At 39.4% G+C, this 15,339-nt stretch overlaps 1 protein-coding gene across 1 annotated transcript in view; it reads left to right on the forward strand.

The window, feature by feature from the left end:
• Positions 1 to 14,125, forward strand: part of lg05h18orf21 (linkage group 05 C18orf21 homolog) — a 48,942-nt gene extending 34,817 nt beyond the window's left edge. Inside the window, exons 4-5 of the mRNA XM_062046243.1 lie at positions 11,783 to 11,961; positions 12,036 to 14,125. Coding sequence (XP_061902227.1) covers positions 11,783 to 11,961; positions 12,036 to 12,201 — 345 coding nt within the window. The 3' untranslated portion in view covers positions 12,202 to 14,125. The remainder of the gene's footprint in view (positions 1 to 11,782; positions 11,962 to 12,035) is intronic.
• The last annotated feature ends 1,214 nt before the right edge of the window (positions 14,126 to 15,339 follow it).

Below are 15,339 nucleotides of genomic sequence, written 5' to 3' on the forward strand. Positions count from 1 at the left end.
TTGTATATTGCCCATTAATTTTCCTGGTAATTCCGGGTAATCAGAAAATTTTCGGAACCCGGAAACATGCTGGATTGAATGTCCAGGGTGAGTGGAGTGTGTGGATGTTGGAACGGTTCAAAATGGTCGATTGTATATTTCCCATTCATTGTCAATTGGGAGAAAATTACCGGAAATGTTGGGAAAGGGACAACATGTTTTGCGTTCGACATATGTGAAGAGCAGTGTAGGTTGATGGTTGGAAGGTCGGAATTGAGTAAAAAATGGTGCAAAATTTTGAGAATTTTGGCCATTGTATAACTATGAATGTGTCCATTCATTTGAATTTGGAAATTTCGGGAAAAACAAGATTTTTTGGACAATACAGGTAGTACAACAATTGTTCTAGATGATATTAATGGCTGAAAAATGTTGACATAGTAACAGCTTGAATTTAAATGGGTATTTCGGAATTCCTGGAATTTCGGGAACACTGGGAATTTGTATGAAAAGGAAAATGGTATTTTTGTTGTCCCAATTAAGAAGAGTGTTTAGAAGGTGGAATGGTCAAAAGCGGTTGAAAAATGTAGACTGTGAAAACTTTCCAGAGAAGAGGCCTTTGAAAAAACGGGAATTCCTGGAACTTTTTTGAATTTGGTAGTTTGATTGTTCAAGGTGAGTGGAGTGTGTAGACGTTGGAACGGTTCGAATCGGTTGAGAAATGATGGATATAGAGAGGTTTGTATATTTCCCATTCATTTTCAGAGGTGGAAAATTCCTGGTAATTCCGGGTAATCAGGAAATTTTCGGAACCCGGAAACATGCTGGCTTGAATGTCGCGAGTGAGTGTAGTGTGTGGATGTTGGAACGGTTCAAATCGGTCGATTGTATATTTCCCATCCATTGTCAACGGGGAGAAAATCACCGGAATTTTTGGGAAAGGGACAACATTTTTTGCGTTCGACATATGTAAAGAGCAGTCTGGGTTGATGGTTGAAAGGCTGGAATCGAGTAAGAAATGGTGCAAAATTTTAAGAATTTTGGGCATAGTATTGTATGAATGAGTCCATTCATTTGAATTTGGAAATTTCGGGAAACACTGGAAATTTTGAAAATACATTTAGTACAACAATTGTTCTAGATGATATGAATGGGTTGGTGTTGGAATTGATCAAACCAGTTGAAAAATGTTGACATAGTAACCGCTTGAATTTAAATGGGTATTTCGGAATTTCGGGAAAACCGGGAATTTGTACAAAAAGGAAAATGGTAGTTTTGTTGTCCCAATTAAGAAGAGTGTTTAGAAGGTGGAAAGGTCCAAAGCGGTTGAAAAATGTGGACTGTGAAAACTTTCCAGGAAGAGGTGAGAAGAGGCCTTTGGAAAACTGGGAATTCCTGGAACTTTTTTTAACTTGGTTGTTTGATTGTCCAAGGTGAGTGGAGTGTGTGGATGTTGGAACGGTTCGAGTCGGTCGATTGTTTATTTACCATTCATTGTCAACGGGGAGAGAATTATCGGAAATTTGGGGAAAGGGACAACATGTTTTGCATTGGACATATGTGAAGAGCAGCGTGGGTTGATGGTTGAAACGTCGGAATCGAGTAAAAAATGGTGCAAAATTTTGGGCATTGTATAACTATGAATATGTCCATTCATTTGAATTCGGAAAGTTCAGGAAAAACGGGAAATTTTGACAATACAGGTAGTACAACAATTGATCTAGATGATATGAATGGGTTGGTGCTGAAAAATGTTGACATAGTAACCGCTTGAATTTAAATAGGTATTTCGGAATTTCGGGAAAACCGGGAATTTGTACGAAAAGGAAAATGGTAGTTTTGTTGTCCCAATTAAGAAGTGTTTAGAAGGTGGAATGGTCAAAAGCGGTTGAAAAATGTGCACTGTGAAAACTTTCCAGAGAAGAGGCCTTTGAAAAAAATGGGAATTCCTGGAACTTTTTTGAACTTGGTAGTTTGATTGTCCAAGGTGAGTGGAGTGTGTGGACGTTGGAACGCTTCGAATCAGTTGAGAAATTATGGATATGGAGAGGTTTGTATATTTCCCATTCATTTTCAGAGGTGGAAAATTCCTGGTAATTCCGTCGTGATCACATTATGCAGACGACAGCGGGAGGCAGTGTGCAGGTAAAAAGGTATCTAATGCTTAAACCAAAAATAAACAAAAGGCATTGAAGCTTAGGGATAGCTATGCAAAATGAAGCTAAAACTGAACTGGCTGCAAAGTAAACAAAAACAGATTGCTGGAGGACAGCAAAGACTTACAGCGTTTGGAGCAGCAGACGGCGTCCTCAAATTACATCCGTACATGACATGACAATCAACAACAAAATAGGAGCGCACGACAAGAACTAAAACACTACACACAGGAAAACAGCAAAAAAGTCCAAATAAGTCAGGGCGTGATGTGACAGGTGGTGACAGTACACCTACTTTGAGACAAGAGCTATAGTAATGCATGCTTGGTTATGGTTTGAATTAGTATCCAACAAGTGCGAGAACAACTTTTTAATGTCAATATCGGCTGCTGAGTTTCATTTTTTAATGTTTTCTGCTGGTGGTGTGCCTTGAGATTTTTTCAATGAAAAAATGTGCCTTGGCTCAGAAAAGGTTGAAAAACACTGACTTAACAGACATGAAAAGATTACAACCCTCCCAAATATATGACACTATATACATCCATTCACAGTGTTGGGGCTAGGAATCTTCAAAATGGGACCCCATCAAGTCATAAAAATGAGGTCCCACAGTAGATTAACGGGGTCCCACTTTTTGGTAAGCGTTTTGAAAACAAATGATAAATGTATGCATTATCCTGTTATATCTCACATTCTATATTGTGTTTTGGAAAAAAGGTTGTCATAAACGTTACTTCATTCATTAAAAAGATAACACAAAAGAAAACAAATGCAGTATTTGTGATTGATAAAACTTTCGGCGAATCAAAATTTCAGAAACTGTACCGGAAAGTGCATTACTTTGAAGTCGACCATTAATAAATTTATAATAATTAAACCCGGCAAACATACCGTATTTTCCGGACCATAGGGTGCACCGGATTATAAGGCGCACTGCCCATGAATGGTCTATTTTTCATCTTTTTTCATATATTAGGCGCACCGGATTATAAGGCGCATTAAAGGCCTACTGAAATGCGATTTTCTTATTTAAACTGGGATAGCAGGTCCATTCTATGTGTCATACTTGATCATTTTGCCATATTTTTGCTGAAAGGATTTAGTAGAGAACATCGACGATGAAGTTCGCAACTTTTGGTCGCTGATTAAAAAAGCTTTGCCTATACCGGAAGTAGCTTGACATCACAGGTTGTGGAGCTCCTCACATCTGCACATTGTTTACAATCATGGCCACCAGCAGCGAGAGCGATTCGGACCGATAAAGCGACGATTTCCCCATTAATTTGAGCGAGGATGAAAGATTTGTGGATGAGGAAAGTGAGAGTGAAGGACTAGAGGGCACTGGAAGCGATTCAGATAGGGAAGATGCTGTGAGAGGCGGGTGGGACCTGATATTCAGCTGGGAATGACTAAAACAGTAAATAAACACAAGACATATATATACTCTATTAGCCACAACACAACCAGGCTTATATTTAATATGCCACAAATTAATCCCACATAACAAACACCTCTCCCATCCCGTCCATATAACCCGCCAATACAACTCAAACACCCGCACAACACACTCAATCCCACAGCCCAAAGTACCGTTCACCTCCGTAAAGTTCATACAGCACATATATTTCCCCAAAGTCCCCAAAGCTACGTACGTGACATGCACATAGCGGCACGCATGTACGGGCAAGCGATCAAATTTTTGGAAGCCGCAGCTGCGTACTCACGGTACCGCGTCTGTGTATCCAACTCAAAGTCCTCCTGGTAAGAGTCTCTGTTGTCCCAGTTCTCCACAAGCCAATGGTAAAGCGTGACTGTCATCTTTCGGGAATGTAAACAATGAAACACCGGCTACGTGTTTGTGTTGCTGCAGCCGGCCGCTAATACACCGCTTCCCACCTACAGCTTTCTTCTTTGCTGTCTCCATTGTTCATTGAACAAATTGCAAAAGATTCACCAACACAGATGTCCAGAATACTGTGGAATTTTGCGATGAAAACAGACGACTTAATAGCTGGCCACAATGCTGTCCCAAAATGTCCTCTACAATCCGTGATGTCACGCGCAGGCGTCATCATACCGAGACGTTTTCAGCAGGATATTTTGCGTGAAATTTAAAATTGCACTTTAACCCGGCCGTATTGGCATGTGTTGCAATGTTAAGATTTCATCATTGACATATAAACTATCAGACTGCGTGGTCAGTAGTAGTGGCTTTCAGTAGGCCTTTAAAGGAGTCATATTTTTATTTTCCCCCAACTTTAAAAGACTTCCTTGTGGTCTACATAACATGTAGTGGTGGTTCTTTGGTCAAAATGTTGCATAGATCAGTGTTTTTCAACCACTGTGTCGCGGCCGTGAGATATTGTCTGGTGTGCCGTGGGAAATGATGCAACTTCACCTAATTGGTCCAAAAAATATTTCTTGCAAATCAACAATTATAATCTGCAAATAATATGCCGTTGTCTAGTGCCTGTGCTGTATAGAGCTCAACAGGGTAACCATGTAATACTCCATATCAGTAGGTGGTAGCAGGTAGTTAATTGCTTTGTAGAAGTCGGAACGCGTCGAGGATGGTTTGTCGTGATCCCAATATGTAGAGCACAGCGGGAGACGGCGTGCAGGTAAAAGGGTATGTAACGCTGAAACCAAAAATGAACAAAACGGAAAGGAAAAGGCAGTGAAGCATAGGGATGGCTATGCAAAACGAAAGTAAAACTGAACTGGCTACAAAGTAAACAAAAACAGAATGCTGGACGACAGCAAAGACTTACAGCGCGTGGAGCAGAGATGGCGTCCACAAAGTACATCCGTACATGACATGACAATCAACAATGTCCCCACAAAGAAGGAAAGCGTCCGCACAACTGAAATAGTCTTGCTTGCACCCAAAGGAAGGCGTCAAGCTGCTACAGGAAACCACCAACAAAACAGGAAGGTCCACCAAAATAACAGTGCAAGACAGGAACTAAAGCACTATACGCAGGAAAACAACAACAAACTCAAAATAAGGCACGACAACCTGGTGGAGTTTCATTTTTTAACGTTTTCTGCTTGTGGTGCTTATGAAAATGTTTTACCTTAGCTCAAAAAAGGTTGAAAAACACTGGCATAGATGATGTTTTACAGATCATCTTCAAGCCGCTTTCTGGCAGTCGTTTCAGGATGCACCGTGTTGTGGGCGGTCTTATTTACGTGGCTCACCTTCGACAGCGTCTTCTCCCCGTCATCTTTGTTGTAGCGGTGTAGCGTGCAAGGACGGGAGTGGAAGGAGTGTCAGAAGATGGCGCTAACTGTTTTAATGACATTCAGACTTTCCTTCAATCAATAACGGAGCAGCATCTCCTCATCCGTAAATGTGTCCCGTGAAAAACCGTCCGACCGCAACTCTAATAACTAAAGTTCCTTGGGTGAATAATGTAAACTCACTACACCGGTATGTTTTAGCGCTTTCATGGCGAGGTTACTGACAGATATAAGTAAGAACTTTACACTATTTTATATTAGAAATGACATTTACTACTAAAACATTTTGATAGATTTTTTAGCTGCATGTGTAATGTTCTATATTTTCAATGGAACATTTAAAATGTTGGTGTTGTTTACTTAAGACTTATCTCTTATGTTTGACTGCCATCTACTGGTCACACTTATAATTACACCCCGTACCAAATAAAATAGTGTAGAGTCCCGGAAGAGTTGGTACTGCAGGGAATTCTGGGTGTTTGGTCTGTTGCGTTTGTGCTGTGTTGCGGTGCAAACACTCTCCCGAAATGTGTTTGTCATTGTTGTTTAGTTTGGTTTCATAATACGGCACATGTTTATGACAGTGTTGGTTTTGTTTATACTGCCACCCTTAGTGTGACATGTATGGCTGTTGAGTAAGTGTGCCCTTCAATCACTTGTATATGGGAAATTCAAAAGTGGCATCGTCATGGAAATTGGCTGTAATCATACAGAATGACAACTATCACCCCTTTCAAAGATTCAAAAGCACTGAGATGGATGAGCCCATCCTTATGGTCCAGAAAATGCGGTAAACAAAACGCCAGGGGAAAGCAAAAAAAATAAAAAATTCCGGAATTTTGCGTCTTTTCTGATTTCAATGCGTAAAAAGACACAAAAAGTGTATTAACGCCAACACTGCATTTATACATTATATTACTTTACTTTCACCTAAAAAAACTAATTTTTTTAAGGTGTTGTGACTTTTTTTAAATTTTGTAGTAGTAGCGACTTCCTACTCTTTTGTTTTCACTTTATCAAAGTGCGATTGCAAGTGACGCCGGGGACTGCAGTCTGATACAAATCACATTTTACTTGCAGGGTAAACAGTCAGCTGGGAAAAAAATCAGATCTCAAAATAGGGCTGGGCGATATGGCCTTTTATTAATATCTCGATATTTTTAGGCCATGTCACGATACACGATATATATCTCCATATTTTGCCTTAGCCTTGAATGAACACTTGATGCATATAATCACAGCAGTATGATGATTCTATGTGTCTACATTAAAACATTCTTCTTCATACTGCATTAATATATGCTACTTTTAAACTTTCATGCAGAGAGGGAAATCACAACTAAAAGTGTATTTATTAAAGAGTTATTAAGCAGTGGCACAAACATTCATGTCATTTCCAAAACAGAAAGTGCAAGATTGTCAGACATTTTAAAACAAACTATTAGTGCACTTTTGTGCATGATGTCACTAAGATGACATATCAAAACAACACTAAATTAAAGTGCACTTTTTGTACAGAACGCCACTACAATAGTGTTAAACTAATAAAGTGCACTTTTGTGCATGATGTCACAAGATATTTCAATAAGTGTCAAATAAAAATGAGCTGCATAATAGGAAATCAAATAGTGTATGTCCTTCGCTATGTGGTAGGTTCCTGCGGACGTTATCTCCTTCTGTTCTTGACTATTTTTTTTCATACGGTGTTGATGTGGAAATGGTTGCTTGGGCATTTTGTGGGTGTGGCACCGAACGGAGACGTTGACATGCGGAGTTTCAAGCACTCCTCATTCTCTAGCGGGTGACTTTTCAAATGATGCTACTTTAGCAGTGGTGCTACTTTTTGTAGCAACGCTTTTGCCGCATAAATGTTCAACATCTTCCCGCTTGAAGCCAAACCACCACCGGACAATGGACCCCCTGCTGTTTTTCTTTGAAATTAATTCTTCCTTCATTTGTTACCAGATTCGCACCTTCTCTCTCTCGTATTACCACTCGCACCTCACCGTTAGCATCACAGCTAACGTTACCATGTCGCCACCTGTCCGCTCCGCAGACACGTTGCACACGTGACGTGTGTAAGAAGGTGCGCTTGTTTTAAGTCTCCGTGAGAAGGAGATACAAGAAAGAGTGGGAAACGCATGCAGTGTAATGCCCGCAACTAAAAGCAACTGCGTGAGAGCGTATACTCCAATATCACGATATAGTCATTTTCTATATCGCACAGAGACAAACCCGCGATATATTGAGTATATCGATATATCGCCCAGCTCTATCTCAAAAACATCCGATTTGGGCCACTTTGGCCTGCAGTGTAAACAGAGTCTAAATCTTGCAGATCGTCCTCCTTATACTCGGGCTCAAAAATAGGCATTTCTGGATCATAATTTGTCCCAAAGTAGTCTTTGTTGTCTCTCATGAAGTCTGCCATGATTGGTAGTGTTGTTGTTGTTGGAAAAGGCAGTGTTTCCCACACATTCATTTATTTGTGGCGGCCCGCCACGAAAGAATTAAGGCCGCCACAAAAAAATGTTTTTGTCCTGTCCAGCTTCTCAGGCAAATCATATAGTTGATGTAGATGCCCATATCGGCTGTTCAGATTTACTTTACAAAAGAGAAGTGTAGGATCAAGATTTTTGGAGCTCTTTGTTCAGTGGATCAGATGTTTGATGAAGCTTTGTGTCTATCTACCACCACTACTGTTTTCTGTTTATTTGTTACTGACTGTGACAGGACACCTCTGCCTCTGTTTCACTTTATGTTGCTGGTAAATAATATGGTTGTAGTAGCAGGCTAAAGTTAAATTATTTAGTATGCACTAATTAAAGGGGCAGAGCTTTAAGAGACATTTTAGCTTTTATATTTTTATAAGATATATTTTTTGTAAGAACCACACTTAATAAATATATTTCATATGTTGCTGGTAAATAATATGGTTGTAGTAGCAGGCTAAAGTTAAATTATTTAGTATGCACTAATTAAAGGGGCAGAGCTTTAAGAGACATTTTAGCTTTTATATTTTTATAAGATATATTTTTTGTAAGAACCACACTTAATAAATATATTTCAGTGAATAACTTATTGTTCAAATCTGTATATAAATATGTACATAAAGTGTTGTAATTATATTGTAAAATGGATGGATGGACGTTTAAAACAAAACTGTTATTATTAATTAGTAAGTATACATTTTTGGAGCCTTTTTAGAGAAAATCATATCATTGTAGTAAATTATGCAAATTACTCGAGGATCTCATGGTGACCACGCCCATAGCCACGCCCCCACCGCCACAGGTATCTTGGCAGTTTATGGAAAACACTGAAAGGAAATGACAAATGTGATGCGTGTGTGAAATTAATCAAATGAGCAAAAGTACGTAAATATTCCAATGTTACTACATTACATATTTACTTACAGCATGTATTTGGAGGCTTTTGGGTGGGTTTTTTTTAGCCCTTTATAGGCGTAAAAGAGCGACTTCCTTTGGCTCCGTTCTTAGCTGACTTTTGCTGGCGTTTATTTACGAGTTAGAGCGCATTAAAAACAAAAAAAGTGTTCTTGTCTTACAAAAGGATTGTGAATGATAGACAACGTTTTTTTTAAAGTGCAGTTCCTCTTCAAGGTCTTGATCACTTTTTAGGCAACAATGAGGGCTGACGTGACATTTGCACCGTGAATAGGTGTCGCTGCACGGCAACAGCCCCTCCTCTTCCTCTCATAGGCTGACTTTCATCCTCGTCCAGCAGACTTTATCAAGTGAAACCAGCTAGGACAGAAAAGGGGGGGCGGGGGGGGGGGCACTCAGCTGTTCAAGGACTCACTTAGTGAAGCATTCCTCAGCTGCTGCTCCGCATGCAACATGGCAGGATGGTATGGCTCTTTCAGGGCCGTTACTGATACCCATGTATTCGTAGTCCAGGTGGCCGAAAACCAATATTTGGATACGATATTAACTTGCAGTAAAAGTTGTTGAAACATGAACGTCAGTAAACAGCTGGCCAGGGCCCTAGGTCTGGGGTACCAAGCTTTTTTAACTCAGGGGGTGCAGGGGGGTCGTGTGTGTGTGTGTGTGTGTGTGTGTGTGTGTGTGTGTGTGTGTGTGTGTGTGTGTGTGTGTGTGTGTGTGTGTGTGTGTGTGTGTGTGTGTGTGTGTGTGTGTGTGTGTGTGTGTGTGTGTGTGTGTGTGTGTAATAATGTCCATATATACATATGTTTATATACGTATATACATGTACACATATATGTATACATTACAGATGTCCGATAATGGCTTTTTTGCCCATATTCCGATATTGTCCAACTCTTAATTACCGATTCCGATATCAACCGATTCCGATATATACAGTCGTGGAATTAACACATTATTATGCCTAATTTTGTTGTGATCCCCCGCTGGATGCATTAAACAATGTAACAAGGTTTTCCAAGGGGTTAACGGGAGGTGTATATTGTAGCATCCCGGAAGAGTTAGTGCTGCAAGGGGTTCTGGGTATTTGTTCTGTTGTGTTACGGTGCGGATGATCTCCCGAAATGTGTTTGTCATTCTTGTTTGGTGTGGGTTGACAGTGTGGCGCATATTTGTAACAGTGTTAAACTTGTTTATACGTTCACCCTCAGTGTGACCTGCATGGCTGTTGACCAAGTATGCCTTGCATTCACTTGTGTGTGTGAAAAGCCGTAGATATTATGTGACTGGGCCGGCACGCAAAGGCAGTGCCTTTAAGGTTTATTGGCGCTCTGAACTTCTCCCTACGTCCGTGTACACAGCGGCGTTTTAAAAAGTCATACATTTTACTTTTTGATACTGACAAGTTCCGTTATTACATTTTAAAGCATTTATCGGCCGATAATATCGGCCATCTGATATTATCGGACATCTCTAGTATACATACATGTGTATATATACATGTATAAAACCCAAAAGCAGTGAAGTTGTCACGTTGTGTAAATGGTAAATAAAAAGAGAATACAATAAATATATTGTATTATATTCAATTGAATAGACTGCAAAGACACAATATTTCATGTTCACACTGAGAAACTACTTCTTTTTTTGTTGCAAATAATCATGAACTTAGAATTTAATGGCAGCGACACATTGCAAAAAAAGTTGCCACAGGGGCATTTTTACCACTGTGTTACATGGCCTTTCCTTTTAACAACACTCAGTAAAGGTTTGGGAAGTGAGGAGACACATTTTTGAAGTGGAATTATTTCCCATTCTTGCTTGATGTACAGCTTAAGTTGTTCAACAGTCTCCCTTCTCATATTTTAGCCTTCATAATGCGCCACACATTTTCAATGGGAGACAGGTCTGGACTACAGGCAGGCCAGTCTAGTACCCGCACTCTTTTACTATGAAGCCACGTTGCTAACACGTGGCTTGCTGAAATAAGCAGGGGCGTCCATGGTAACGTTTCTTGGATGGCAACACATGTTGCTCCAAAACCTGTATGTACCTTTCAGCATTAATGGCGCCTTCACAGATGTGTAAGTTAGGACAATCCGGATGGTTCTTTTCCTCTTTGGTCCGGAGGACACGACGTCCACAGTTTCCAAAAACAATTTGAAATGTGGACTCGTCAGACCACAGAAGACTTTTCCACTTTGTATCAGTCCATCTTAGATGAGCTTGGGCCCAGCGAAGCCGGCGGCGTTTCTGGGTGTTGTTGATAAACGGTTTTCGCCTTGCATAGGACAGTTTTAACTTGCACTTACAGATGTAGCGACCAACTGTAGTTACTGACAGTGGGTTTCTGAAGTGTTCCTGAGCCCATGTGGTGATATCCTTTACACACTGATGTCAATTTTTGATGCAGTACCGCCTGAGGGATCCAAGGTCTGTAATATCATCGCTCACATGCAGTGATTTCTCCAGATTCTCTGAACCTTTGATGATATTACGGAGCGTAGATGGTGAAATCCCTAAATTCCTTGCAATAGCTGGTTGAGAAATGTTGTTCTTGCACAATTTGCTCAGGCATTTGTTGACAAAGTGGTGACCCTCGCCCCGTCCTTGTTTGTGAATGACTGAGCATTTCATGGAAGCTGCTTTTATACCCAATCATGGCACCCACCTGTTCCCAATTTGCCCGTTCACCTGTGGGATGTTCCAAAGAAGTCTTTGATGAGCATTCCTCAACTTTGTCAGTCTTTTTTGCCACTTGTGCCAGCTTTTTTTTAAACATCTTGCAGGCATCCAATTCCAAATGAGCTAATATTTGCAAAAAATAACACAGTTTTCCAGTTGGAACGTTAAATATCTTGTCTTTGCAGTCCATTCAATTGAATATAAGTTGAAAAGGATTTGCAAATCATTGTATTCTCTTTTGATCCATGAACATATGAAAGTGTACATTGGAAATATTAATAATATCATTCTATGTGCTCTATTTCTACCCAGATGGCCACCTGTCACACTTGCAACAAGACGTCCAGGCACAGAGGACTGAACCGAGAGTTCTTACCCGCCTTGGCTAAAAGGGACTGCGCTCCAGGGAGTGCGGGCAAACGTGCCAAGACCCCGCAGTCGGCCAACAGAGCCCCCGCGACCACGCCCAAGACCCCCAGCCACACCCCCAGGTCAGCCGAGTTCCATCCTTCGCGTAAAACAAGCAGACAAATTGCAGCATCTAAGCTCGTCTCCGTTCTGGTAGGTCTTCTCACTCCAGCACTCCTGCATCAGCCTCCTCCTCCTCCTCCTCCTCCAAGACCTCCAGGGCCAAAACCTGGGTGGTCCAGCGTCTCAGCAAGATCCTCAGTCAGGAGGACAAGCCCAGCAGCAAGAAGGGGAGCTTAAAGGACTTCCTCTCCTCGCTTTGAGTCGCATCTTTGACATCTTTTGCCCCCCAAAAAAACCTACTTTGAGGTTGTCAAGCCAGTGTGGGAGGTGCTTCAGTGCGCCCACCAGCGCCCCCTTCAAGGTGTGTGTTGTCACGCCATCCTCCGCCGAGCAAGTGTTTTTGCTCCACTCTGTGTCGAATATTTGAGGAATTGTTGAGTCAGGAGTTACTGTCAATTCCGGACTATAAGCCGCTACATTTTCCCTACGCTTTGGGCCCTGCGGCTTGTAGAACGGTGCGGCAAATTTATGGATTTTTCTTAATGTTTTCTGTTCAATGTTTTCTTTAAACACAAGCAGAGACTCTTTAAAAAAATATTGTTTGTGCTATGGCGCCATCTTTTGGCTGCAGGTGAAAATGTACGTCCTGTTTCAATGCTTTGAACCGGAAGTAAAATGATTGGATTGATTCTCATCATTTTAAGCAACGTTAGCACGTTTTACAATATAACTAAAACTAGTCTTACGTACTAAACAGTCGCCATGTGTGACGTCTGTAGGAGTGTTTTCATGCATATTTGTACGTGCTATCGGAATGTACTCAAGCTAGCGTCGTTGGCATTAGCAAACATGCTAAGACACGGCACAGGAGCCAAGCGTGCAGGTTTTAACAAGGTTTTAATAAACGTAGGTTTTTAACAAAAGTTTTCTCCAGCTGAACGCGACCTTTCAGTCACGTCCGTATCCTCTGTCTCCTCCTGCTCCCGGCCGCTCACTGTTAAAGACAACAGGTGATTAGATTAACACGTACCAGCCGTGAAATCTAATCACCTGCCAGCTGTGTCTCGCCGTCAGCACATGCCCCGCCCCCGTCTGATGGTGCTCTGTCCTCAGCACCATGGACAGAGGCGGTGACCTTTGCTCCTGCAGGCAGCGCTTTCACAAATTCCTCAGTAAATTCACCTGAACGTCACCGTGGAGTTATCGAGTCCGCTTAGCTGATTGGAGGGCTAGCTTGCGCAGCTCGTGGGTCCATGACCATGAATTCTGTTTTGTTTGATTTGTTTGATTGTTACAGACGTCGTTTGGAAACAATTAAGATATGTGAACGTTTACAAAATATTTACGTGTAAATAACTAATTTCACTACGTGTACATCTGCGCCTAATACATGGAAAAATATTTTTTTCTTTTAAAATTTAGTGGGTGTGGCTTATGTAGTCCGGAAAATACGGTATTTCCTTGGTGTTAGCTCACTCAATAAAAATGTCGCTAGAGCTAAAACTGTACCTTGTTAACCGCCTAGTGCTAGCAGTTTTTTACTGTTGTTACTGGGTGCGGCTTATAGCTCGGTGAGCTCTATAGACAGAAAAATACGCTATATTTAGTGTCTTTGTGAGCTGGTCAATATGCAAAAATAACATTTGCATTTCTTTCTTTTACATTAGCCTCTTTTTGCTTTTATTTAACATAAAACATGTAAATAAGAGTCACTGCCATAACATGAGGTTTTGTTTTTTTTTATTTAGCTTATTTGCTGCAACACATTAATAATTTCTGTCATCTTTTATTTTGTTTGTATTTCCATTGTAAATGACACATTTCCTAAATATTTATTAGAAGATATTATATTGCGGGGGCTTATTTCATTGTAACAAATCACGTAATATTATACTATTCCGAGAAGTTAACAGCATTTATGTTTCAAAATAAGCTCCATTTTTGTTGGGTTTTGCCATAATTATTGCATCAACATTTGAATGATTTCCAATGGTGATGTTTGTCATTTGTCTACCTGGTTTTTTAAGTGTTTTTTGGTAATTATTGGCGACAATCCAAATACTTTTTCTGCTTTTTCTATGGTCTTCATCATATTATAGTGATGTATTACGCTTCAATTTGAATACCTCAAATTTTTACTTCTTCTTCGATGTGACTCTGAAATAAACAATTTCATATAGCAAATCTGTGTTGGTTATTTTCACTCATTTTGGTTTTATTATACTATATCTGTGGTTCTCAAACTTTAAAAAAAAAATTTCCAGAAAAAACTTGGCTCTCCAAGTACCACAATAAAATACAGTAGCGTAGTAGGCCTAAGTATTAATTAAAAACGAGGCCGAGGTTTCAACAAGTATCTTTAAGATGTTTGGCCATTGTAACATTACACACAGTTTGAACAGTAACACTGTGTTTGAATATAAAGAAACAAAACACTTTAATCAAGTGGTTCTGTGGCCTTTGTACCAAAACTTGAGAATCTATTTCCTACACTAATACTGTATATACACTTTATTTTAATGTAAACAAGAATATATCTTACAGCTGTCAAAAATGAGTTAACTAATTTGATTAATTACAAAAAAATATTGCCATTAATCACCATTTATTTTGACTGTAACTGTGTGTGGTATGGGTTGCTAGATATAAATTATATTCGATAAAACAGTTACCCAGTTTTGATCAAATAAATGTAATGCATTCAAGAACATTTCAAAAATACAATAAAATTGCATATTGGGCTCTTTTTTTAAGTTAATTTGAATTAAACGAGAAGGTAATAACATGTTATTAATCATCAATAATCAAAATACAAAAGTGTGAATAATCTGATTTGAATAAATAATAATTTGACAGCGCTAATATATTTATTTACTTGACATTTGGAGTAACTTTGGTGTCCATTGGTGCGTTTCCGCCCCCCACCTACAGGAGGCGCAAAACTTCCACCAAACAGCAGGTCGTCGCCGGAAGTAGCGGATATCAAGGTTACAAAAATGTTTTTTTTTCAAACTTAATTTCATTACAATATAATACAGATATTTTAAAGATCTAAAAACACAAATAAACATGTATTTCGTATATTTTCAAAATAAGAACATGCAAAAAGAAAACAGACGAACAATAAATACAAAGCAAATACAATCACCATTATTTATTAATTTTTATTTTGTGGTAATCTTTTTTATAATGTCTTAGACTGTGGGAAGTTTTCAGGAATTTTTTTTGGTTTTTCTTTGTCATTATTGAGTTATATATATATATATATATATATATATATATATATATATATATATATATATATATATATATATATATATATATATATATATATATATATATATATATTTTATTTTATTTTTTTTTTTAAATCAGAATAAAACAAAAATTATTTGTCT

This window comes from Entelurus aequoreus, linkage group LG05 (assembly GCF_033978785.1).
Source record: "Entelurus aequoreus isolate RoL-2023_Sb linkage group LG05, RoL_Eaeq_v1.1, whole genome shotgun sequence".
In the NCBI taxonomy this organism is placed as follows: Eukaryota; Metazoa; Chordata; class Actinopteri; order Syngnathiformes; family Syngnathidae; genus Entelurus; species Entelurus aequoreus.